General features: G+C 35.4%; 1 protein-coding gene across 3 annotated transcripts in view; it reads right to left on the minus strand.

Moving 5' to 3' along the window:
• coro (protein coronin) overlaps positions 1-25,624 on the minus strand; it is a 201,588-nt gene that overhangs the window by 77,642 nt on the left and 98,322 nt on the right. For all 3 annotated transcript variants that reach the window (XM_089095230.1, XM_089095232.1, XM_089095229.1), the window contains one exon: positions 17,129-17,226. In XM_089095230.1, coding sequence (XP_088951356.1) covers positions 17,129-17,226 — 98 coding nt within the window. The remainder of the gene's footprint in view (positions 1-17,128; positions 17,227-25,624) is intronic.

A 25,624-nucleotide genomic window follows, 5' to 3' on the forward strand; every position in this document is an offset into this window, starting at 1 on the left:
TCGGTTTGCTGTCTTGGAGACCAGGAACTTGCTAAAAAGTTCAGAAACTGAAGTGCTAAAATTAATGGGCTTTTAGTTGAGAATTATGAAGAAATAACTTCAGAAGATATTTTAAATGAAATCCCATGTCTAAGGAGGTTTTTACAAGCCGCAAACGCTCCTGAAGAAATGGCTCTAAAGTGCAGTTCTTTAAGACTACTGCAGTTTATAGTTGAATATGAACTTCCAGACTCTATTCCTAATCTAAGTTTAGCATTAAGGTTTTGCCTGACATTATGTGTCTCTGTTGCTTCTTGCGAGAGGAGTTTTTCTAAACTCAAGCTTATTAAAAGTTATTTCAGATCTGCTATGAACTAAGCTCAACTATCGAGCTTAGCCATGCTATCTATTGAAAACAGTGTAGCAAAAAAAGTTGATTTTGATGGGGCTATTTCTAAGTTTGCAGAAAACGAATTTACAGAAGAAGAAGAGGCTCTAAATGAAAACATGGGTTTAGATGCAGTACAGTAGATACTCTTTACGCTAAAATTTGAATCCTGTCCCAATTCTTTAAGAATGACCCCGGAAACACAAGGGCCGTTTAATACTAATATCAATATTAGTTCTGAAAATCAATTTTTTTTAATCAGTTCTGAAAATCAAATTTTTTAATTGATAACTGGATTTCATTCCCTGATAATGGGAATGAAATCCTGTTATCAGGGTGACAAAGGGGCCGATAAGCAAAACCCTGAGTGGGCCCAGTGTGACAAGGGCACCGATAATTTACCAAATTGAAAAATTTATGACAAATAGATAGCCATGCTATCTATTGAAAATAGTGTAGCAAAAAATTGACTTTGATGAGGTTATTTCTAAGTTGGCAGAGAACGAAGTTAGAAAGAAGAGGTTCTGAATGAAAACATGGGTTTAAATGCAGTATATTTTGTTAAATTCGTGCAGATAAAAACATATACATATCATTGAATCACCAGGGTGTTTGAAGTAAAAAAAAAAAAAAAAAAAAAAAAAAAAACACACACACACACATGGATAGGTCTATAGTAAAATACGAAAGCTACGAGCTAGAGCTATTCTTGTATTTCCTCTTAAAACGTTTATAATAAAAGCCCTTGCCCATTTTAGCCTTACTTAATGTAAGCCACGAATTAAAATGGTATTGTTTAATATTGTAATAATAATGTTAATATATATAAAAATGTTATATGTTGCTTAAATTTATGTAAGTTATTTACATTAAAATGTTTACATACCAATATTATACAACAAGTCAATTTACTTTTCCTTTCACTCCTTAATTTAAACACTTCAAATAGCTTTTTTTAATTGTACATTTCCACCATAGACAAATATGACTCAACAATCTTTAAATGTTTGTTGGGGGGAGGACAAGTTGAAATTCCGCCCTGGGCTTCACAAGACCTTGCTACGCCACTGCCAAGACATAATAATCATTATCTAAACAAAAAACTATTCATCATTTATCATCCCAATATTTTAAAACACCGTCACGTTATTTTCACCACTAAAAAACGACTATTTTATCATAAATCATGTTGATATTTTTAAATATCAAAGTTTTTTCCAACTATCTAAAAAAATGATTTTATCATACTACAAAGTTGTTTCCATAGACAAAAAGATGATGACCACGTTATCATCACAGCCTGAACAAGACGTTATAGTATCATTTATCGCCACATTATTTCCAAATATCATGACATTATTTTAAAATATCGACGCGTTATTTTCACCAACTAAAAAATTCTATTTCTATTATAAATCACCATGATATTTTAAATATCAAAAGCTTATTCCCACAACCTAAAAAACGAGATTTTATCATATATTACCGCGTTGTTTCCATACATCACCAAGTTATTTCCAAGCGTCGTCACGTTATAATCACCGCCTAAACAAGGCGTTATTTTATATTAGTCATCACATTTTTTCCAAATATCAACACATTGTTTATATCACCCAAAAAGTTGACTTTATTGTTTATGCGTAGTACTATATTGTTTGCAAAACCTAAAAACTCCATTTTATCATATATCACCATTTTATTTTCAAGCACCCCCATTTGGTTTGCCCTCATTTGTGTAAGTTATGCCCTGGGTGCATATATGGTTCTTATGGAAGGAATGCTCGTACAAACTTCAGTGAGGGCTTATTTGATTGGAAATTGAAAGTTCTAGTTCAATTTTTAAGAGTCAAAAGATATCGGAGGGTAACCAGCCCCCCCTCCACCCCCCTTTTCCCCAAATCCATCCGATAAAAATTTTGAGGTACCCATTTGTTAAAAATTGTTCAAAAGTCACATAACAAAAACTCCAGTGTCGACACAATCACCCGGCCGGGGGACAGGCGTTGTAAGTTATGCCTTGGGGCATGTATTGTTCTTATGAAAGCGATGCTCGTATAAACCTCAGAGAGGGTTCATTTGATTGGAAGTTGAAAGTTCGAGTTCCCCTTTTAAGAGTCAAAAGAGATCCAAGGTCAAATAGCCCCCTCCCCACGCCTTCTTCTTTCAACGTCATCTGATGAAAATTTTGAGATAAACATTTTGTTTAAAATAGTTCAAAGGTCGGATAAGAAAAATTTTTCAGGTTTCAATACAACCCCCGCAGGGCCCGGGAGAAGGCATTCAAAGTTATGCCCTGAAGGCATGTTTGGTTTTTATGAAAGGGATGCTCGTATAAACTTCATAGATGGTTCATTTGATTGAAAGTTTTCAATCAAAAATTTTCACTGAAAGCTCTAGTTTAGTTTTTAACGGTCAAGAGATTGAAGGGCAACTAGCCCCCCCCCTCCCACGCCCTTTTTTCCCCAAACCCATCCACTACAAATTTTGAAACAGCTATTTTTTTAAAATTGTTCAAAAATTGCATAACAAAAACTCCGGTGTAGACACAACCCCCAAGGTCCGGGGGGTAGGCATTGTAAGTGTTGTCCTGGGAGCGTATATGGTTCTTATGAAAGGCATGCTCGTATAAACTTCAGAGAGGGCTCATTTGATTCAGAATAGAAAAGTTCTAGTTCACTTTTTAAGAGTCAAAAGAAATCCGAGGGCAACTATCCCCACCACCCCAAACACACACCCTTTTTCCCCAAACCCGTCCGATAGAAACTTTGAGATATCCATTTTGTTAAAAATAGTTCAATGGTCAGATAAGAAAAACTCCTTTTCGACGCAACCCCTAGGGCCTCAGGACAGGCATTGTAAGTAATGGTCTGGGGGCATATACGATTCTTACGGAAGGAATTCTAGTATAAACTTCAGAGAGGGCTCATTTGATTGGAAATTGAAAGTTCTCATTCTATTTTTAAGAGTCAAAAGAGTTCGGAGTGCAACTAGCCCCCCCCCCTTCCACACGCTATTTTCCTCAAACCCATCGATAAGAACTCTGAGAGAGCCATTTCTTCAAAATGGTTCAAAGATGATATAACGAAAACTCCGGGGTCGACACAATCCTTCAGAGCCCAGGGTAGGCGTTGTAAGTTATGCCCGGCGGGCATATATAGCTATTATGGAAGGGATGCTCGTATGTACTTCAGAGAGGGCTCATTTGAATGGAAATTGAAAGTTCTCGTTCAATTTTTAACAGTAAAAAAAGATCGGAGGGCAAGTAGCCCCACTCCCCAAGCCCTTTTTTCCGCAAACCCTTCCGATACAAATCCGATTTAAAAAACAAATAATTCCAAAATGCAAGTTACAAGTCTTTAATGGAAATAAAAAATTTCAAAGTCAGTGCGAGAAAAGGATCCTCTAAACCTAATTAAGATTATATTTTAGCCCTAGTATTTTAAAATGGAATTCCTTCCATAAATTAAAGTAAAATAATCCAAAACACAAGTAAAACTTCCAGTGGAAATTCAAAACTTTAAAGTCAGTACAAGAAAAGGTTTCCTAAGCCTTCAGAATTCAAATCTAGTTTGTTTTTCCTTTATTTAGGACCTAAAGGAATAAGAAAAGGGACTGAATTTGTTTTATATATAAAATGTTTTGAGGTGTCCCAATTCAATACACGGCTGATTAGAATCACAATTTTGTTCAAAACGATACATACAAAATTACGAAGAAAATAGCTTGCATCAAACACAGCTTTTTTCTGCTATCAAAAAGAAAAGTTAAATATATTGTATTAAATTAAAAAAAATCCGTTTTTAATGAGAAAATGCAAAAAAAATGTTAAATAAATCGTATTAAATTTAAAAAAATCCGTTTTTAATGAAAAAAAACTTTCGTACGAGTTTTTCCTAATAATGGGTGAGAAATCCGTTAAGCTAAATACATACTTCTTTTGATAGTGTCATTATCACTGGGAATCAAAAAACTGTTAGCGTTCAATTTTGACGGATAATATCGAAATTAGCGAAATTAGTGGATAATATGGAAATTAGCAAAATGTGGTAACACAGATTAGCCTGTAATACTGCCTTAAAAACTTCAGAATTTTGAAACAACCAATCAAGTTATCTTAGAAAATTGCGGTATGAATGGGCCTAAGATGCTTCTAGGGGTTCTAATTAGTTTTTAAGGGGTTTGTAATTTGATGTCCATGGTACTTTAACAGTTAGGTACGCATTTGTCTCTGCTTTTGTTTGGTTTTATAAATAGATAAAATGAAGACAGAATAATGCAGTAAGGCATCGGATTCACGATAGCAGAGCTGCTTGTAGATGTTACTGGTGCAGTATCTACAAATAAAGAAATAGGTAGCAAAAGAGTAATTATTCGATTTTGACAATTGATTAGATACGAGTTCAGTTCCCAGTGGGGCCAATTCACGGAAACTTAATGGAGCGGGTCCCTCAAAAGGACTGGATCACATATTCTTAAATTATATGGACCAACATCATAAGGAAATGTTATGGTATTTGCCTTAACAAGAAGAAAATTTTTTATCAAATAAAAATTAAACAGATACCCGAGTAAGAGAGGAGCAAATAAAACCCAAATGTACCGGAAATTTGTATTGTACCAAGAACTACCAATTGTACGAGGACCTATAAATTGTACCAAAAACGGTACAATTCTACCGCGTTGGCAACGTTGCAAAAGAGTTGATTGAACAGGCTGCTGATGAAGCATCTAGAAATAAAGCCAACCTTAGAATAAAGGTAGCGTGAGAGCATTTGGTCGATTACGACAACTCAACGCATTACAGTTCAATACCCTGTGGCTAATTTTCGATCAAATAAAACTTAGAAAATTTTCGATCAAATAAAAATTAAACAGATACCCGAGCAAGAGAGGAGCAAATAAAACCCAAATGTACCGGAAATTTGTATTGTACCAAGAACTACCAATTGTACGAGGACCTATAAATTGTACCAAAAACGGTACAATTCTACCGCGTTGGCAACGTTGCAAAAGAGTTGATTGAACAGGCTGCTGATGAAGCATCTACAAATAAAGCCAACCTTAGAATAAAGGTAGCGTGAGAGCATTTGCTCGATTATGACAACTCAACGCATTATAGTTCAATACCATGTGGCTAATTTTCGATCAAATAAAACTTAGAAAATTTTCGATCAAATAAAAATTAAACAGATACCCGAGCAAGAGAGGAGCAAATAAAACCCAAATGTACCGGAAATTTGTATTGTACCAAGAACTACCAATTGTACGAGAACCTATAAATTGTACCAAAAATGGTACAATTCTACCGCATTGGCAACGTTACACAACAGTTGAATAAACAGGCTGCTGATGAAGCATCTACAAATAAAGCCAACCTTAGAATAAAGGCAGCGTGAGAGCATTTGCTCGATTATGACAACTCAACGCATTATAGTTCAATACCCTGTGGCTAATTTTCGATCAAATAACCCTATAGAGGCAATTGTTGTAAAAAAAACACCACTGTACTTTTCGAGCATGGACTGCCATCTTGCTGTAAAAAAAATACTGCTTTTATCAACATCTTTCGATGGGGCTGAAAGATGGCAGTCGATTGATACCTTCGAAGAGCTGCTGTGTGACATGTGGCCTAAACAGTGAGTCACCAAACCAAGGGATAAGAAAAACGAATGAAAAGGTAGGCAATTTCTAAGCTAGAAACTGGAAACAAAACTAAAAGGTGGGAGATTCCTTGCATGTCATATGCGTATGAAATATATACCGTTTAGAATTACTGTAGTTGAAATTCACGAAATGTGCAAGAATTTGGATCAGTAGCAAGATAAACTTCCTCCTGTTGTAAAAATACAACATCGGACGATCGTGGCTCAAAATTGTGAAACGAGTAACTAATTTTCGTTTTCTTTTTAGATGGCGGAATCTTACGACAGACTAAGAAAACGAGCTCAAAATCGCCGAATTGACGCAGAAGAGGCGGCCAAGTATATTTTTGACATTCGAGAAGACATGTTGTCTGATCTTATCGATGATCCTGATGCAGACTTGTTGCCTCTACTGGACAATCTCAGCTTCTTCTTGGAATAGGATGACGTGGAGACTAACACTGAACCCAGTGACGATGACTCGGGGGAAACTCCACCCTCCAGTCAGCAACAGCAACCGGAAAAAGCAAGAACAGGAAAATCAAAGCAGAAATCGAAAGTCCAAGAGAAAGTCGACTGGAGAAAAGCAGAGATAGAAAAGGATGATCTGCCTTAGAAAGGAGAGCCTTGCCAAGTTCCGGGCATCTTGGAGACTCCACTGAAATACTTCCAAAAATTTTTTGACGATGAAATTTTTGAGCTGATAGTTGAACAACGTAACTTCTTTTGCATTTCAAACTTAGGGATGCAATCTCTGCTTCACTTCCGAAGAGCTAAAAGTTTTCATGAGGTTTATTCTATCATTGGGAGTGATAAAAGTTCCCTATTATCGAATGCACTGTGAAGCAGCCACCAGATACCCTCAAATTGCCGACAAGATGGGCCGCCAAAGGTTTGACAAGATCAAACGTTTTCTTCATTTCAACGACAACAATAAAACTAAGAAACCTGGAGAACAAGGATTTGACAAGCTATACAAGATTCGACCTGCCTGAGTCATATCCGTTCCAAGTTTCTTGAAGTCAGCCCCGAAAAACACCATTCAGTTGACGAGCAAATGATTCCTTTCAATGGGCGAAGCAACTTGAGACAATATCTACCGAAAAAGCCGACAAAGTGGGGAATAAAAGTCTTCACAAGAGCTGGTGTGTCAGGTTCTGTATATGATTTTGAAGTTTACCAAGGGAAGGGCACTCTTGTTGAAGATGACATAGAGCCAGCTCTTGGAGTCGGAAGCAACATAGTTTTACGTCTGATGAGTACCTTGCCAGACAAAACGAATTACAAGATTTACTTTGACAACTGGTTATCAACCTTGAAACTAATGAGTTTACTCAAAATTCAAGGATTCCCTTGTATTAGTACGTTGAACAAAGCGTGACTGAAGGGCTGCCCGCTCCTCACAGATGGTGAAATGAAGAAACGAGACAGAGGAACGTCAGATTACAGGACTGACATTCATTCTGGTGTTAATGTAGTGAAATGGTTAGATAACAACACGGTTTGCTTGGCTTCGACGTATGCAGGAATAACGCCACAGGATACTTGCAGACGCTGAAACGTTAAGGATAAATCCAGGGTTGAAGTTTCAAGGCCAGCCATTGTTTATGAGTACAACCGTCATATGGGTGGCGTAGATTTAGCAGACATGCTGGTGGAGATGTGTCGAACTCATCTTTGGACACGAAAATGGTATATGAGAATCTTCTGGTGGCACATTGACACAGCAGTCTGCAAAAGCTGGCTTCTTTTCAGGTCAGACGCCAAAGCGCTGACTTCAAGGACAGACGAACCGATGATCTTGAGAGCCTTTAGGTCTGAAGTTGCAGCAGGGTTGTATGCCTTAGCACGTGTGATGACCCAACGTAAACGTGCTAGACCATCTTCAGATGTTGAAGCAAGTCCCAGCCCCATTCGAAGTCGCAATCGAATCCGACCGGCAATATCTGCTCAAGCCGATGGACTTGATCACTGGCAAAAAAGACTGAAAAGCAGAGCCGCTGCAAAGAGTGCAAATCGGGATATACCCCTTTTGAATGCGAAAAATGTGACCTTCCACTGTGCCTTACTGCCAAAAACAATTGTTTTAAAGCCTTCCACACCAAGTGAAAATGCCCCAGTTTTATATACTCGAGAGGCTAATGTCGTATTTTTACAACATGGTCTAAAATTGACAATTTTGAATAAATCATGCCAAAAAAAAAATTTTCGTCAATAGTCTGACCTAGAGATTACATGGGAAGCGTTGGAGATTTTTCCTGGTATTCGTTCCTATAGTGGCCCGTCAAGGGTTAAAACTTAGAAAATTTTCGATCAAATAAAAATTAAACAGATACCCGAGCAAGAGAGGAGCAAGTAAAACCCAAATGTACGGGAAATTTGTATTGTACCAAGAACTACCAATTGTACGAGGACCTATACATTGCACCAAAAACGGTACAATTCTACCGCGTTGGCAACGTTACAAAAGAGTTGATTGAACAGGCTGCTGATGCAGCATCTACAAATAAAGCCAACCTTAGAATAAAGGTAGCGTGAGAGCATTTGCTCGATTACGAAAACTCAACGCATTACAGTTCAATACCCTGTGGCTAATTTTCGACCAAATAAAACTTAGAAAATTTTCGATCAAATAAAAAATAAACAGATACCCGAGTAAGAGAGGAGCAAATAAAACCCAAATGTACCGGAAATTTGTATTGTACCAAGAACTACCAATTGTACGAGGACCTATAAATTGTACCAAAAACGGTACAATTCTACCGCGTTGGCAACGTTGCAAAAGAGTTGATTGAACAGGCTGCTGATGAAGCATCTACAAATAAAGCCAACCTTAGAATAAAGGCAGCTTGAGAGCATTTGCTCGATATGACAACTCAACGCATTACAGTTCAATGCCCTGTGGCTAATTTTCGACCAAATAAAACTTAGAAAATTTTCGATCAAATAAAAATTAAACAGATACCCGAGCAAGAGAGGATCAAATAAAACCCAAATGTACCGGAAATTTGTATTGTACCAAGAACTACCAATTGTACGAGGACCTTTATATTGTACCAAAAACGGTACAATTCTACCGCGTTGGCAACGTTGCAAAAGAGTTGATTGAACAGGCTGCTGATGAAGCATCTACAAATAAAGCCAACCTTAGAATAAAGGTAGCATGAGAGCATTTGCTCGATTACGACAACTCAACGCATTACAGTTCAATACCCTGTGGCTAATTTTCGATCAAATAAAACTTAGAAAATTTTCGATCAAATAAAAATTAAACAGATACCCGAGCAAGAGAGAAGCAAATAAAACCCAAATGTACCGGAAATTTGTATTGTACCAAGAACTACCAATTGTACGAGGACCTATAAATTGTACCAAAAACGGTACAAATTCTACCGCGTTGGCAACGTTGCAAAAGAGTTGATTGAACAGGCTGCTGATGAAGCATCTACAAATAAAGCCAACCTTAGAATAAAGGTAGCGTGAGAGCATTTGCTCGATTATGACAACTCAACGCATTACAGTTCAATACCCTGTGGCTAATTTTCGACCAAATAAAACTTAGAAAATTTTCGATCAAATAAAAATTAAACAGATACCCCAGCAAGAGAGGAGCAAATAAAACCCAAATGTACCGGAAATTTGTATTGTACCAAGAACTACCAATTGTATGAGGACCTATAAACTGTACCAAAAACGGTACAATTCTACCGCGTTGGCAACGTTTCAAAAGAGTTGATTGAACAGGCTGCTGATGAAGCATCTACAAATAAAGCCAACCTTAGAATAAAGGTAGCGTGAGAGCATTTGCTCGATTATGACAACTCAACGCATTACAGTTCAATACCCTGTGGCTAATTTTCGATCAAATAAAACTTAGAAAATTTTCGATCAAATAAAAATTAAACAGATACCCGAGTAAGAGAGGAGCAAATAAAACCCAAATGTACCGGAAATTTGTATTGTACCAAGAACTACCAATTGTACGAGGACCTATACATTGCACCAAAAATGGTACAATTCTACCGCGTTGGCAACGTTGCACAAGAGTTGATTGAACAGGCTGCTGATGCAGCATCTACAAATAAAGCCAACCTTAGAATAAAGGTAGCGTGAGAGCATTTGCTCGATTACGACAACTCAACGCATTACAGTTCAATACCCTGTGGCTAATTTTCGATCAAATAAAACTTAGAAAAATTTTCGATCAAATAAAAATTAAACAGATACCCGAGTAAGAGAGGAGCAAATAAAACCCAAATGTACCGGAAATTTGTATTGTACCAAGAACTACCAATTGTACGAGGACCTATAAATTGTACCAAAAACGGTACAATTCTACCGCGTTGGCAACGTTGCAAAAGAGCGATTGAACAGGCTGCTGATGAAGCATCTACAAATAAAGCCAACCTTAGAATAAAGGCAGCTTGAGAGCATTTGCTCGATATGACAACTCAACGCATTACAGTTCAATACCCTGTGGCTAATTTTCGACCAAATAAAACTTAGAAAATTTTCGATCAAATAAAAATTAAACAGATACCCGAGTAAGAGAGGAGCAAATAAAACCCAAATGTACCGGAAATTTGTATTGTACCAAGAACTACCAATTGTACGAGGACCTATAAATTGTACCAAAAATGGTACAATTCTACCGCGTTGGCAACGTTGCAAAAGAGTTGATTGAACAGGCTGCTGATGAAGCATCTACAAATAAAGCCAACCTTAGAATAAAGGTAGCGTGAGAGCATTTGCTCGATTATGACAACTCAACGCATTACAGTTCAATACCCTGTGGCTAATTTTCGACCAAATAAAACTTATAAAATTTTCGATCAAATAAAAATTAAACAGATACCCCAGCAAGAGAGGAGCAAATAAAACCCAAATGTACCGGAAATTTGTATTGTACCAAGAACTACCAATTGTACGAGAACCTATACATTGTACCAAAAACGGTACAATTCTACCGCATTGGCAACGTTGCAAAAGAGTTGATTGAACAGGCTGCTGATGAAGCATCTACAAATAAAGCCAACCTTAGAATAAAGGTAGTGTGAGAGCATTTGCTCGATTATGACAACTCAACGCATTATAGTTCAATACCCTGTGGCTAATTTTCGATCAAATAAAACTTAGAAAATTTTCTATCAAATAAAAATTAAACAGATACCCCAGCAAGAGAGGAGCAAATAAAACCCACATGTACCGGAAATTTGTATTGTACCAAGAACTACCAATTGTACAAGAACCTATAAATTGTACCAAAAACGGTACAATTCTACCGCGTTGGCAACGTTGCAAAACAGTTGATTGAACAGGCTGCTGATGAAGCATCTACAAATAAAGCCAACCTTAGAATAAAGGTAGCGTGAGAGCATTTGCTCGATTATGACAACTCAACGCATTATAGTTCAATACCCTGTGGCTAATTTTCGATCAAATAAAACTTAGAAAATTTTCGATCAAATAAAAATTAAACAGATACCCGAGCAAGAGAGGAGCAAATAAAACCCAAATGTACCGGAAATTTGTATTGTACCAAGAACTACCAATTGTACGAGGACCTATAAATTGTACCAAAAACGGTACTTTCTACCGCGTTGGCAACGTTGCAAAAGAGTTGATTGAACAGGCTGCTGATGAAGCATCTACAAATAAAGCCAACCTTAGAATAAAGGCAGCTTGAGAGCATTTGCTCGATATGACAACTCAACGCATTACAGTTCAATACCCTGTGGCTAATTTTCGATCAAATAAAACTTAGAAAATTTTCAATCAAATAAAAATTAAACAGATACCCGAGCAAGAGAGGAGCAAATAAAACCCAAATGTACCGGAAATTTGTATTGTACCAAGAACTACCAATTGTACGAGGACCTATACATTGCACCAAAAACGGTACAATTCTACCGCGTTGGCAACGTTGCAAAAGAGTTGATTGAACAGGCTGCTGATGCAGCATCTACAAATAAAGCCAACCTTAGAATAAAGGGAGCGTGAGAGCATTTGCTCGATTATGACAACTCAACGCATTACAGTTCAATACCCTGTGGCTAATTTTCGACCAAATAAAACTTAGAAAATTTTCGATCAAATAAAAATTAAACAGATACCCGAGCAAGAGAGGAGCAAATAAAACCCAAATGTACCGGAAATTTGTATTGTACCAAGAACTACCAATTGTACGAGGACCTATAAATTGTACCAAAAATGGTACAATTCTACCGCGTTGGCAACGTTGCAAAAGAGTTGAATGAACAGGCTGCTGATGAAGCATCTACAAATAAAGCCAACCTTAGAATAAAGGCAGCTTGAGAGCATTTGCTCGATATGACAACTCAACGCATTACAGTTCAATACCCTGTGGCTAATTTTCGATCAAATAAAACTTAGAAAATTTTCGATCAAATAAAAATTAAACAGATACCCCAGCAAGAGAGGAGCAAATAAAACCCAAATGTACCGGAAATTTGTATTGTACCAAGAACTACCAATTGTACGAGAACCTATAAATTGTACAATTTGGTACTTTTGGTGTAAGTAATACTTTTGAGTTGTTAAGTCATTCTCATGCAATGTTGGCGATGCTTAATCGAGGGGTTCCTCCTGATATAATTGGGCCATTGCTATATATGTATAAAAACCTTAAAGTCCGGTAAAGATAAATAATTCAGTGTCATCGTGATATTATTATTATTCTAGGAATTCAGCAAGGAGCTATTATTTCTCCGACGATTTACAATAAAGCGGCACTTGGTGCTCAATCCGGAGTCCCGACTTCGTGCATTGTAAAGGGTGCTAATGTTTCCATTTTCTGTTATGCGGATGACCTGCTGAATTTGGGGTTTTTTTTGTATCTAGGGGAGGACACATTAAATTTCCTAATCAAAATATCAAAAAAAGTATTTCTTCAATGAAAATAAAGCAAAAGTTATTTTCCAAAGTCTAAAGAGAGGGGGAAATCGAAGAGGTGAGCACCCCTCTCCCCAATTGACACCCGTCAATGCCAACACGCAGACTAATTGCGGGTAGTCTACTGGTTCACAAAAATCTTTACTGGCAAAACAATCCTTAAAACTAATTTATACTACCGAAAATAATTATTATAAATAAACTTTAAACTTCTTTAATTAAAGATGGCAACCCTCCATGAAAACTACTTCAGAGTGTAGCAAAAAAGGGGTATCACCATCCTTTTTCAAATATAATGGCCGCTACTATGACAATTTTGCCCACCCCCTTAATTGGGTCAGATATAGTCAAAGGCTTTCTACAAAATTACAGCAAAACATTAAAATAGTAAAATTCTTAATTTACAACATGCAGAGTGTCTTTTAGTTGGATTTAAAAATCTAATTTAATTGGATCATCTTTCTCTGGAAGACATTTTTTTTCAGCGTTTATTCCAAACTTTTTGTTGCAAGATAGCCAGCGTTCAGTAGCTTAGTTGTTATATTTTACTTGTACTGTCGAAACTGAGCATACGTGCATACTTTTAAGTAGAAACTGGCGTCCTAATATTTTTGTTTTTAAGTTTCGTAATTATGTTTTTTAATCATAAATATACTTATTTTTCCAATTACCCCAATTTTCTCTTAATATTATCCAGGAAGATGCTACGAAAATCAAATGCTAGATGGCGTTGGTGAATTCTTTTTTGTCCCTTCTAGTGTCAATTAAAAGCTGAAAAACTTTCCCCTACTCTTTATGGCAGATATAATAATAGTAACAAAAAAAAAACTTACGAAGAATAAGAGCTTATATCAAGCCTAAGAATAAGGCCTAAGAATAAGTTGGAGCCAATTTTCCCAAATCTAGTAAACATGACAGCGAGAAATGAGTCATATATTACCATTACGGCAAAGATGTACTAAAGAAAACTGACCTGTTTCTCTGGATGCTTGAATTGTGCAGGCTTATATTAATTTTGACAAAAAAATGCTGAAGCTAAATTTCTGCTGGGGGAAGGGGGAAAACTGAGGTCTGGTGGAGGGGGATGACCTGGGTCTGGAGGGGCAGTTGCCCCACTTCCTTCCCCATAGCAAATTACGCCCCTGAAGCTACAATGACCAGAAATTTTGGCTGATCCAAGCTAATCTGTGAGTGACTCCAATTTTGTCTAGAACTAGCATAGGTTAGTTTACAAACTTCAAAACTCACCCTAGTTGTTAATGCTAAAACGTTACTGCTATTTTGGCACAGGCAGCAGCAGTATATTTTTTAGGTAACTGGTTTAGTTCAAACTAATCTGTTGTTGATTCTTACGTGTAGGGTTAATCTAGTCTGGTGTAAAAAGTCCTAAAATCGCCGTAAACATTTTAAACAAGAAAAGTCAAGCTGACTAACAGATATTCTTGAAAATCCTGACATAATAACTCACAAAAAATACATTTTTGTACCTCTTTGGGGAGGAGGGGGGAATTTAAGGTAATCATAGCTGATCTCAAAGTAGGAACTGTAAACAAATCCCATGTGTGCAGGTATTTTATAAATCGACTTTTAAAGAAACGTAAAAATGGTTCAAATGGATAACGTTCGATGGAAGTTGTTGTAACCATTTCTACACCAAATTTTGTTTCAATCTGGGCACTGATATCTAAGAAAAATACAAAAAAATTTCATGAGATCTTGTCTATTCGTTCCTATTGAAACCGTCTAATTCACTACTGTCCCAGTCGGTCGATTTTACAAGGGGCGTACCCCACTATCACTGACATCTTGCACTATTTAGTCGTAAAATGAGCAACTAGAATGATATTATTGATACCTTCCCAACCTAAACAAAACTTAGAAGCCTCCTTCATCATCATGAGCCCTACTCCCTGTCTATATCCCATATCCTTCCTAGCTGAAAGAATTAAAGCTACATCACCTATTTTCATGCTTCCCAAACCAGAGAAATGAGTTTCAGAAACTCACAAGAAGTTTAGTTCAAGCCTTACTTTTGCCAGCAGGGATCCTGTCAATTCATTCCAATAAGTGTATCTAAAATTCCTCTGATTAAGTACTGTCTCTTTCAGTCCCAACTACCGGGCCATATACCACTAACCTTGTACAGGGCCATATACAGTCACTACAGGGCCATATACGCAAAATGAATGTCGTAAAATGAATGACTAATATTCTATTGATACCTCCCCAACCTAAGCAAAACTTAGAAACCTCCTTCATCATCATGAATCCCTGTCAATATATCCCCTCCTGCCTACCTGAATAAACAAAAGCTGTATTACCAAAATTCATGTTTCCTAGCCTTGAGAAATAAGTTTCTGAAACTCGTAACAAGTTTACTTCCAGCCATACTAGTTGCCAACAATTCCTTGGATAATATGGCAAACAGAATTTGACTGGAATAAACACTGTATATTACTGCCAATGTTAAGTCCCAAAATTAAGTCATTAGTTCACGTTAAAAAAATCCTTTTAGAACTACATAGTACCTCTAGAGCAGTATTAATTCTTTCTTAGAAACCTTATTTATTCACAGCATTTCTATTTGGACTTCCTGGAATTCCTTCATCACTTTCTCCTTTTTGGGGATTTTTCTTAAATTTAAGAGACATTTTTTAGTGTTTTTATCAGCAACGATAGCTCTCCGCTTACCATTCATTGACACCATTCATGAACAGTTGAAAAGGACGAGCCTAAAATAAGGCCTAATTTAATATTTTAATATCGCCCAAAAATAAGGCGAGGGTTCGAATCCTAGCGTATCCAATTATTTGGTTTGGGGAAGGGGTCAGTGGCATGACTCTGCTCAGCGGTGCCAGAGTCGACCCAGCTTTAAATGGTTACCTGGAGAAATCTGGGGAAGGTAAGCAGGAAGGGTGTGTGAAAGCACAGGATGGCTGGCCCCCAACCCCCCATTGCACTTCCTGGCTGAAGGGCCAAGAAACGGAGATCAGCACCACCTGGAACGGTAGAGTCCAATGCCGTATTCTTTACCTTTTACCTTTTTAATTAAGTCCTAAATTTAAAATTTAAGACTTAAATTAAAATTTTTAAGGATAATCCCAGGTAAACCATAAATCCCGAGACGGGTTCTTGACCTTAACGTAAATCTAGAAACGCAAATACCGGGAAATGAGCCTATTAATGAAGTCCTCAATCTTACCCAATGGAATGAGGAGAGGTTGTCCCCTCCCTGATACACATTCATTACATTTGTTATGTCAAAAACTTTAGACTATTCCTGTAAGATAAGGTTTTCAAGTGAGAGATATTTTCAATTAACTCCCCCACAAGTGAAAGTTGATAAATCGGAGAAAATAATTTAAGAAACCTCTAGTACGCTAAAAATTAGGCATGTACAAAGGACAGGTTCAAACCTAATCAAAACTACACTAAAATTTTAAATATTTCTAAGTAAGATATTTTCCTATCAGAGATATTTTCAATTATAGAGATATAACTGATATATGTCAATTGTCAAAAAACTACCCCACGATTAGGTGTCAAACATTTTTTTTTCTTAACGTTTTTTAGGCTAAAACTGAGAAATGTACAAAGGACTAGTCCAAATTACATAAATACGATGCTTGATTTATAAAAAAAAAAAATCAATTATTCCCCCCCCCCCATTATAAGGTAAGAAATCTGATTTTATTATTTGAAAAAAAAAAACGGATTTAAAAAAAAGAACAAAAAATACGTCGTTTAAGCTAAAACCAGGCATATACAAAAAAAAAAAAAAATATCTAAATTTAATCAATGCAATGGTAAATTTATAACATCTTTCATATAAAATATAGCTTTTCTGGTCAGTAACAATCCCCGAACAATTATAAGGAAGGAACCACGAAAAAAAAAACATGAGAACGTCTTTTAGGTTAAAAATCAGATATGACGGATTATTCAGAATATAATAAAAACGATAAGTAAGATATGGCTCTTCTAATTAGGGACGTTGTGAACTGATTCCCCGCAATAAGGCGAGGAAACGGAGAAAAAAATGTCTTTAGCATCGGTTTGACTGGGCGTATATCAAACAATAAGCTGTATGAAAATGTGATTTGATCGTTTTTTCTAGGGCTAGAAAATAAATGTACCTGCAGATAGAAGGGCAGATGTAAGGCAAACTGTACCCCAACCAGGAGGAGGGGTTAGAAAATAAATGTACCTGCAGATAGAAGAACATTGAGCGCACTCGGATGCCAAGCGAGAAGGCCCACTCTTCGCTGATGATACGCCAACTCAACAACTGGCTCTGTTAGTGTTCTAAAAAATAGGAAGAAAAAACAGTATAAATTATTAAAAATATTTAACCAATTTTAGGTTTGAAGAGCTAATAGGTCATAAAGGGAATGAATGTAGACCCTTCACCTAATCTAAAGGCCTTCGCCAGAGAAAATTTCTAAGAAGGATATGAAGGTACACTTTTTTAGCGTTTGGCCTTCCTCCACGGGTGCACCCTTGTGTATCTACGCTAAAAGGTGACGTTTCAACAGAGAGGCGGTGGGACTTACGCCTTTCCAAGGGAATTGTGGGTCACAATGTAGTCAAGAACAAAAAATCTCGGTGGTACGTTAATTACAAAAATCTACTTCGGTCCTTGATCAAAACAGCTGAGAACTTGCAAATTTAATCAGTTATTAAGAGTAGGCGTATTTAAGTAATTAAGCAGGTGTAATTAAGAGTAATTAAGAATAGGTGTAATTAAGAGTACAACAGTAATTAAGACTAGGACTCGACAGATTTTTCTCTTTTTTTTTGAAGTAATTAAAAATAAAAGAAATCAAGAACATGTTTTTAATGAATTATTTTTATGTTTTTGTGACGAAAAATGTATATGAATGAATTGCATTGGGTCGTGTTTTTTCTTCGTTTCTTGTTGATATTCCTTTAAGTCCTGACTCTAGGACTGTTAGTTTTCAATTTTAGTTTATTTAGTTTTATGCTTTTGTAAGTCTTATTTTATATATATCTATGCTTTACTGATTATGACTCTTAGATAGAAAGACCATATCTTCATTTAGAAAATTTTTCACTGTCTAAGAATAATTCGTTATTGTTCAACCTGTTTTTGTTTGTATCATGCAGTGTATGTCTTTCTCGTCGTTAACAAAAAGAATAATGTTCAATCTTAGCCCCCCAGCCCAGATAAAAATTTCTGAGTACGATCCTGTATCTAACAAACAGTTTGGCTTATATAACCTTAGCCATGAAAATTCACTCTAAGAGGAGTAATCAGATTTTTTCGATTTTTTTTTTCTAAAAAAAAAAAGAAGTAAGAATTGTCACACAGAAGTGGCTGAGAGGTTAATTTTTATTCTTAACCTAGCCCACTCGCCCCTAGAAATCCTGGATCCAGCAACAGCTTATGGACAAAAAACTTTCAGGTAGATCCAGTCAGGAGCAGTATGTCAGTAGAGATGGCTAGATACGATGCATGGATCCAGAAAAACCGTGTTTCAAGTAAAAAAAATTAAGAAGGAGGGGGGTTAAATATATGCTATTTTCAAAATCTAGGGGGGAATGTGTCGCTTTTCCAAAGGAAAATACCAAACAAGGTATTAATCAAAGAAAATACCTCAAAAAAGGTATTTTAAAAAAAAGGTGAAGAAAAGACCCCCTTCTCCTCCTCAATACCACTGAATTAGAAATACAAGCTGGAATCAAAGGTCGCTTGGTCATTTTCACTTCAAAAAATAATATTCTCTTGAAGAAAAATAATCCGTAACTAACTTTCTTAAATGTTCCAATTGTTAAACCAATTAGCAATTAAAACAATTTTGGATTGGATACAAAATCAATCCAAGATTCATGACAGAAAGATTTGGCTAGATTTTAACTGATAAGATTGATTTGGATAAAGCTTTTGGCGCGTGTAAAGCACTGGAATATAAGTTACCGCCAGAAACAAACAAATATTAAATATTTAGAAGATTACAAAATTTAAGTTTGTTTTCAAATTATTCCAATTTAAAAGATCACAAAATAAATGTAATTATAGAAAGTAACTCAAATAAGCTTGATCAGCGAACACAGCAAAGAAAAAACAATGGTTAAAACAAATACTTATAATTCGAATCAAATGTCGCTTCGATAGCTGAATTTTAGGTCGTCAGATTGCGAAATGTTTTCCCGTGGGCAAATATTCGACTTGTTTCAGTTTTTGGTCAGGGTCGATCAGTTTTTAATCAGGGTTAATCAGCAAACACAGCAAAAAATAAATGGTTGAAATAAATATTTATGGTTTGAATCAAATTTCGCTTCGATAGATGAATCGCCAGATTGCAAAATGTCTTTCCGTGGACAAATATTAGACTCGCTTCAGTTTTTGATCAGGTTTGAAACATTTGCTTCACTGGCCCCCAGAACCGTTTTTGAAATAAATAAAAGTTCCCAGGTGGGGGAATGCCAATTTTTATTATTATTTTTTTTAGATTAGCAACGAAAGAAGTTTTGTCTTTTCGAAAAGTTTCTAGGAAGACTTGATTTGCTTTCAATCAAATATATCATTCAAAATTGACAATATGTTGAGAAAATAGGAGATCTACTGCCGAACTGGCAGTAAACGCAAAAACCAACAAAGAAAGAAATCTCAAGATGAAGAAACAAACAGGACCACGTTGTCTCGTTAGTGTCGCAGTGTTCTCTCTGAAGTCACTCGCAATTGTTGAAAGAAATACTCTGCGGAGCTCAATCGCAACAGTATCAATTATATACATAGACATTGGTTTGTTTCTTATTTTTCTTTTTTAATTGCTTTAAGTTTTAGATTATATTTAATTGTAGGTTTTATAGATTATTTAGATTTTATCTTTCTTCTTCGCTTACATTCAGCCTTGAAGACGCATTGCTTTATGCAGGTGACATATCCGCGTCGTTTTAGCTTGTCTTTTCAACTTAACCACAGCTTACAAGACTTGGTGTTTAAACAAAGGGATGTAACTAGGCACTACGGGGGAGAGGGCTTTAGGATTCCATTGTGATGGTATATTTATATTATTTCTGTCGAATGAATCATCCCTGGGAAAAAAAAATTCGAAAAATTGTTTCTTCTTTCAGAACTAAGCTCATCAGATACGCTGTTCATGAATCAATTGATTTGCAATCGAATAAGAGAAGAGGAAAAAATCTGTTAAAAAAGAACAACCACCTAGAGAGTACAATAATATACATAAGAAAGTTTGATGCAAAACTAAAGATATAATTTTGAATTTTCGCCATAATATAGAATTTTCCAAGATAATCGTCATAACATGAAAGGGTTTAATGCCTTTATATACTTGAGTTTTTTTTTTTTTTTTGGCTTTGTATTGTCTTAATTTTAATCTACCAAGTATCTGTTTTAGCTACCACTCATGAATAGTAATTATTAATTTTATATATTATATATTATTATATATATATATATATATATATATATATATATATATATATATATATATATATATATATATATATATATATATATATATATATATATATATATATATATATATATATATATATATATATATATATATATATATATATATATATATATATATATATATATATATATATATATATATATATATATATATATATATATATATATATATATATATATATATATAATATATATATATATATATATATATATATATTATATATATATATATATATATATATATATATATATATATATATATATATATATATATATATATATATATATATATATAATTTTATATAAATATATATAATTATATGTATTAATTTTAGTGAACTGTCGTACTTATAATGTAAGCCTGTATAATTGTATTAATATATCATACTATTAGTGCATTAATACACATATATGATTGATATAGTATAATTATAATTATGAATTGAATTATAATTATGACCGTTAATACCAAGATATTAGTTTATTCTTATATTAATACTGTTTCGCAATTTATCTTTTTACTTTACTTTTTCACTCGCAAAAAAATTCATTACTTTAATTTTAACTATTACCTTATTTAAACGCGTCTTATTTTTTTATAATTAAAACGACACTTTTTACAAAAAATAAGGGGTACAATTGAAATTTAAAACGAATGGAAAATAATTCCGATGGGGGGGGGGCCTTTGAAATCTGCTGAACAAAATGGCTATCTCAACATTTTGAATGTTTTCTTCGGACGTCATTGGGGGGAAAAGGGGCGTAGGAGAGGGGCTAGTTGCCGTCCAATCTTTTTGGTCACTTAAAGGGGCACTAGAACTTTTAGCTTCCACCTGATTGAGCCTTCTCCCGATCTTCTAGGACTAATGGTTCGATAAGATCACCCCTGAAAAAAAAACAGCATCCATGATCTTTCACCAAGCAAACAAATACGAAATTCCACATTTTTGAAGAGGGGAGCTTGAAACCTCTACAATAGGGTTCTCGGATTATGGTGAAGAGAAATATCTAAAGAATATCAGTGAACATTATAAACGAAAATTCGTTGCTGGGTTTTCATTTTATTGCACCAATCGTCGGCTGAAAATTTTCTGTAGAATCTTATGTGCTCGAACACAAACAAGGTTTATGGTATCATGGTAAATAGAAAATGGTTTACGGTGCAGGCACAGAGAAACAGTCAACTCACTTGTGCTCTTCTTTTGGGCTTAAAATTTTATACAAAAGAACCAGCTACGTTTTGAATAATATACGTTCACCCTGCAAAACAAGACGTTTGATATAAGCTCTTGTATTAATATGACCTAAAGGCAATTCGATTTTAAAAAGACAGGACTATTTATCCCTCTATAAACAAAGAAAATTGTAACCATAATGAGGCCCCATCCTTAGCCCTGGACAGGGCTGCTTGGAGAAGACTGACAGCACTGTCAACCAGTTCTCTCTACGCTGGCGACCCTGCTGAGCAAGAGCGTTAAGTCAAAGTAGGTCAAAAAGAAAGGAGCACAAAAATAAACTTTAAACCGCGCTATTTAAGACGGGTATAGAGTACAGCAGTCTCTTGTTTTCTGATTAGTGCAGGGATTATGGGGGGGGGGGCAAAAAATTTCACTTGGCTATCTTCCTCAGATAAAGATTTTGCCAACAGGTGATTTGAGTGGCAGATACAGAGGGAGATTGCTTTTTTGCGCGGGTCCGTCAGATACACATAAATTATCATTTTTCACCATCGACTTAAGCTATCTATTGTTTTTTTTAAGTAACAAAACTTTAACAGTAAGTACATTTTAAAATTACTGAAAAGTAACTATTGCTTCTGGGAAATTTTGACAAAAACCATGATATAAATATTAAAAAAAAAAACAACTAAAATTTGCCAAAAGGACTTTTGGCCTGCTAGCAGTGCTTCCACCATCCCTAAATTTTTCAGGGTTTCCCTGAATTTTCCAAAAACAACGGGTTCTCCGAAATCTCCCAAAAATTAAAATTGACAAAAAACAAGGATTTGTATTTCTTGTTCATGTTCATGTATTTACAGACGTTAATTTTCAGGGAGATTCGGAAAAACTAACTTTCCTTGGGGTAAATTTAGAAGAAATCTCACAAATTCAGGGATAGTTGTAGTACATCTTATTAGAAAGCCAGTAGAAATACATTGCTGGATACCCATTCTACTGCTCATTTGCGCTGTATTGTGCAAACTGATCTTTTTACATCCACTTATCATATTATTACAGACAGATTTGGCTAACTCTTTTGTATGTATTTCAAGCCAAGATAAGCCCCTAGGAAAAACTTAATCTTCAATTCAGATTCAAAACAGGAAGAATCAGTATATTCGATCCCACAAAGACGTTTCTGGCGATGTGTGATTTGGCTACCAAAGCGAAATTCAACCCTAATAGACCTTTCCACAAATTCTTAAATACCTTTGAAATTTACTTTAAACTTTAAGAGGAATCCGTATCAGTGGTGCTCTAAAATTTGAAAGTGGACAACTGGTTTTTCCATAGTATGACAAATTTTCTACTAAAAAAATAATTTAATTTTTTCAATAACAATTAATTTAGGTAGAATCCAATTAATTGATTTGCTTACTGAAAATCAGTAGAGAGGGGGGTTCTACTCCGGTACGTACCACGTGGTTTATGGTTTTCTCAGTGAGAATGAAAAAACAGGAATTTTCTCACTTGGAAAAACAGGAATTTTCTCACATTTATGTCTGTTTTCTTGGATGGTTATGTGTGTTGGTCAATTTATTTGATGTTTTTCATGGATGTCAACATCAAATTATGGATGTTTTATGGTTTTTGTCAGTGAGAATTTGAAAAACAGGAACTTTGTCACATTTATGTCTGTTTTCATGGATGGTTATGTGTGTTTTTTGATTTATTTGATGTTTTTCATGTCTGTTTTATGGATGATTTATGTCTGTTCGTTGTCAGTGAGAATGGACATGCTCGACGCGAATGCTATGAGATTGTTTGGCTAACCTAACCTGAGAACTTGATTTACATAATCGATAGGGGAAAAACAAGGGGGAATTAAGAAACAAACATGACTTCATTGTTGTTTGACTAGCCTAACCTGAGAACTTGATTTACATAATCGGCGGTGAAATTATTGATTCACGAAGGGGGAATTAAGAAACATTATGGTTTCTTTGATCTTTAGGCGAACCTGACCTGAGAACTTGATTTACATAATCGCTAGGGGAATTGATTTACATAATCGGCAGGGAAATTATTGATTCACGAAGGGGAAATTAAGAAACACTCTGGCTTCTTTAATCTTAGGTCTGAGGGATTAACGTTCTTTAGGTCAGAGAGAAAAATTAATATTCTATTTTTAAATAGGGCTTCATTGATCTTTAGTGTCAGGAACTATAAATGACATCACTTGTTATCTTGGAATTATGCGGGAGTCTAAAGAGATAGAAATTCTATTTTTAAATACGGCATCACGGAGCTTTAAGTCGGAGAGATAAATTGATGTTCTAACGAAACCCTAATAGTTTAGCTAGGAAAATTTATGAGATGAAGAGATTAACGTAGGAAAGGGTTTGCTAGAAATTTGAAATGTGAAAGCACAGAGATGCCAATAACAAAGGAATACGCTGAAATTACGTTTAGGGATTATTTGGGCGAAACCGTTTTAGACATTTTAGGGGATTATTTCGGCGAAACAGTTAGAGACATTTTGAAAGAAGATTTTAGGAAAGGTTTTAGAAGAGAATTTGAGGGTGAAACTCTGTGGTCGTTATAATACACAAGTTTCATTTGAACAGTGTTGTGAGGTCCTCTACCCCAACCCCAAAGGGTTCCGATCCCCCAACCCCAACCCCGAAGGAAGCCCCTGGTACTCAAAGGTCCCCCAAGCTCCCAAAGAGCCCCCCCTCCAAACGCCCTCCTCAGACCCTCAAAGGCCCTCCCCTGGTCCTCAAAGGGCCCCCCGGACCCCCAAAGGGCACCCCGGACCCCAAAGGCCCTCCCCTGGTCCTCAAACGGCCCCCCGCCCCCCCCCCGACCCCCCGACCCCCCCCGGCCCTCCCCCCCGATCCGCAACGGTCCCCCAGACCCGCGACGTACCGCAGGCCCGGACTGCAACGACGGGAGCTGCACCACCGAGGGATGTATCACGGATCGGGGGAAGCACCGCTGGGGTGCACCGCTGGAATGTGCCGCAGGAATGCGCCGCTTTTTGTTAGAGTTCTAGTTTACTTTAATTTTAGTTAGGAGTTTGATGTTTTACCTTTGAGTTTCAGTTAGAGTTCTTGTTTAGTTTTAGTTAAGAGTTTAGAGTTTTTAGCTTAGAGTTTTTGTTGAAGTTCTAGTTTAGTTTAGTTTTAGTTAATAGTTTAGAGTTTTAGCTTAGATTCTTATCTTAGAGTTTTTGTTAGAGTTCTAGTTTATTTTAATTTTAGTTAAGAGTTTGATTTTTTACATTTGAGTTTCAGTTAGAGTTCTAGTTTAGTTTAGTTTTAGTTAATAATTTAGAGTTTTTATATTAGATTCTTATATTATAGTTTTTGATGAAGTTCTAGTTTAGTTTAGTTTTAGTTAATAATTTATAGTTTTAGCTTAGAGTCGTAGCTTAGAGTTTTTGTTAGAGTTCTAGTTTATTTTAATTTTATTTTAGAGTTTAGAGTTTTAGCTTAGTCATAGCTTAGAGTTTTTTTTTGTTAGAGTTCTAGTTTAGTTTAATTTTATTTAAGAGTTTGATTTTTTACATTTTAGTTTAAGTTAGATTTTTATTTTAGTTTTATTTAAGATTTTTGTGTTTTAAATTATAGTATTAGATTATATTTTTAATTTGAGTTATATTTTAGTTTATTTTTAGTTAATATTTTAGAATTTTAGCTTAGAGTTTTTTTTGTTAGAGTTCTAGTTTATTTTAATTTTAGTTAATAGTTTTATTTTTTTACCTATGAGTTTCAGTTAGAGTTCTAGTTTAGTTTTAGTTAAGAGTTTAGAGTTTTTAAATTATAGTTTTTATTGAAGTTCTAGTTTAGTTTAGTTTTAGTTTATAGTTTAGAGTTTTAGCTTAGAGTCTTAGCTTAGAGTTTTTGTTAGAGTTCTAGTTTAGTTTAATTTTAGTTAAGAGTTTGATGTTTTACATTTGAGTTTCAGTTAGAGTTCTAGTTTAGTTTAGTTTTAGTTAAGAATTTAGAGTTTTTAGCTTAGAGTCTTAGCTTAGAGTTTTTGTTTGTGTGTGTGTGTAAGTTTTTGTGTGTGTGCG

This window comes from Artemia sp. Qi Xiang Cuo, chromosome 10 (assembly GCF_049724085.1).
Source record: "Artemia sp. Qi Xiang Cuo chromosome 10, ASM4972408v1, whole genome shotgun sequence".
Lineage (NCBI taxonomy): Eukaryota > Metazoa > Arthropoda > Branchiopoda > Anostraca > Artemiidae > Artemia > Artemia sp. Qi Xiang Cuo.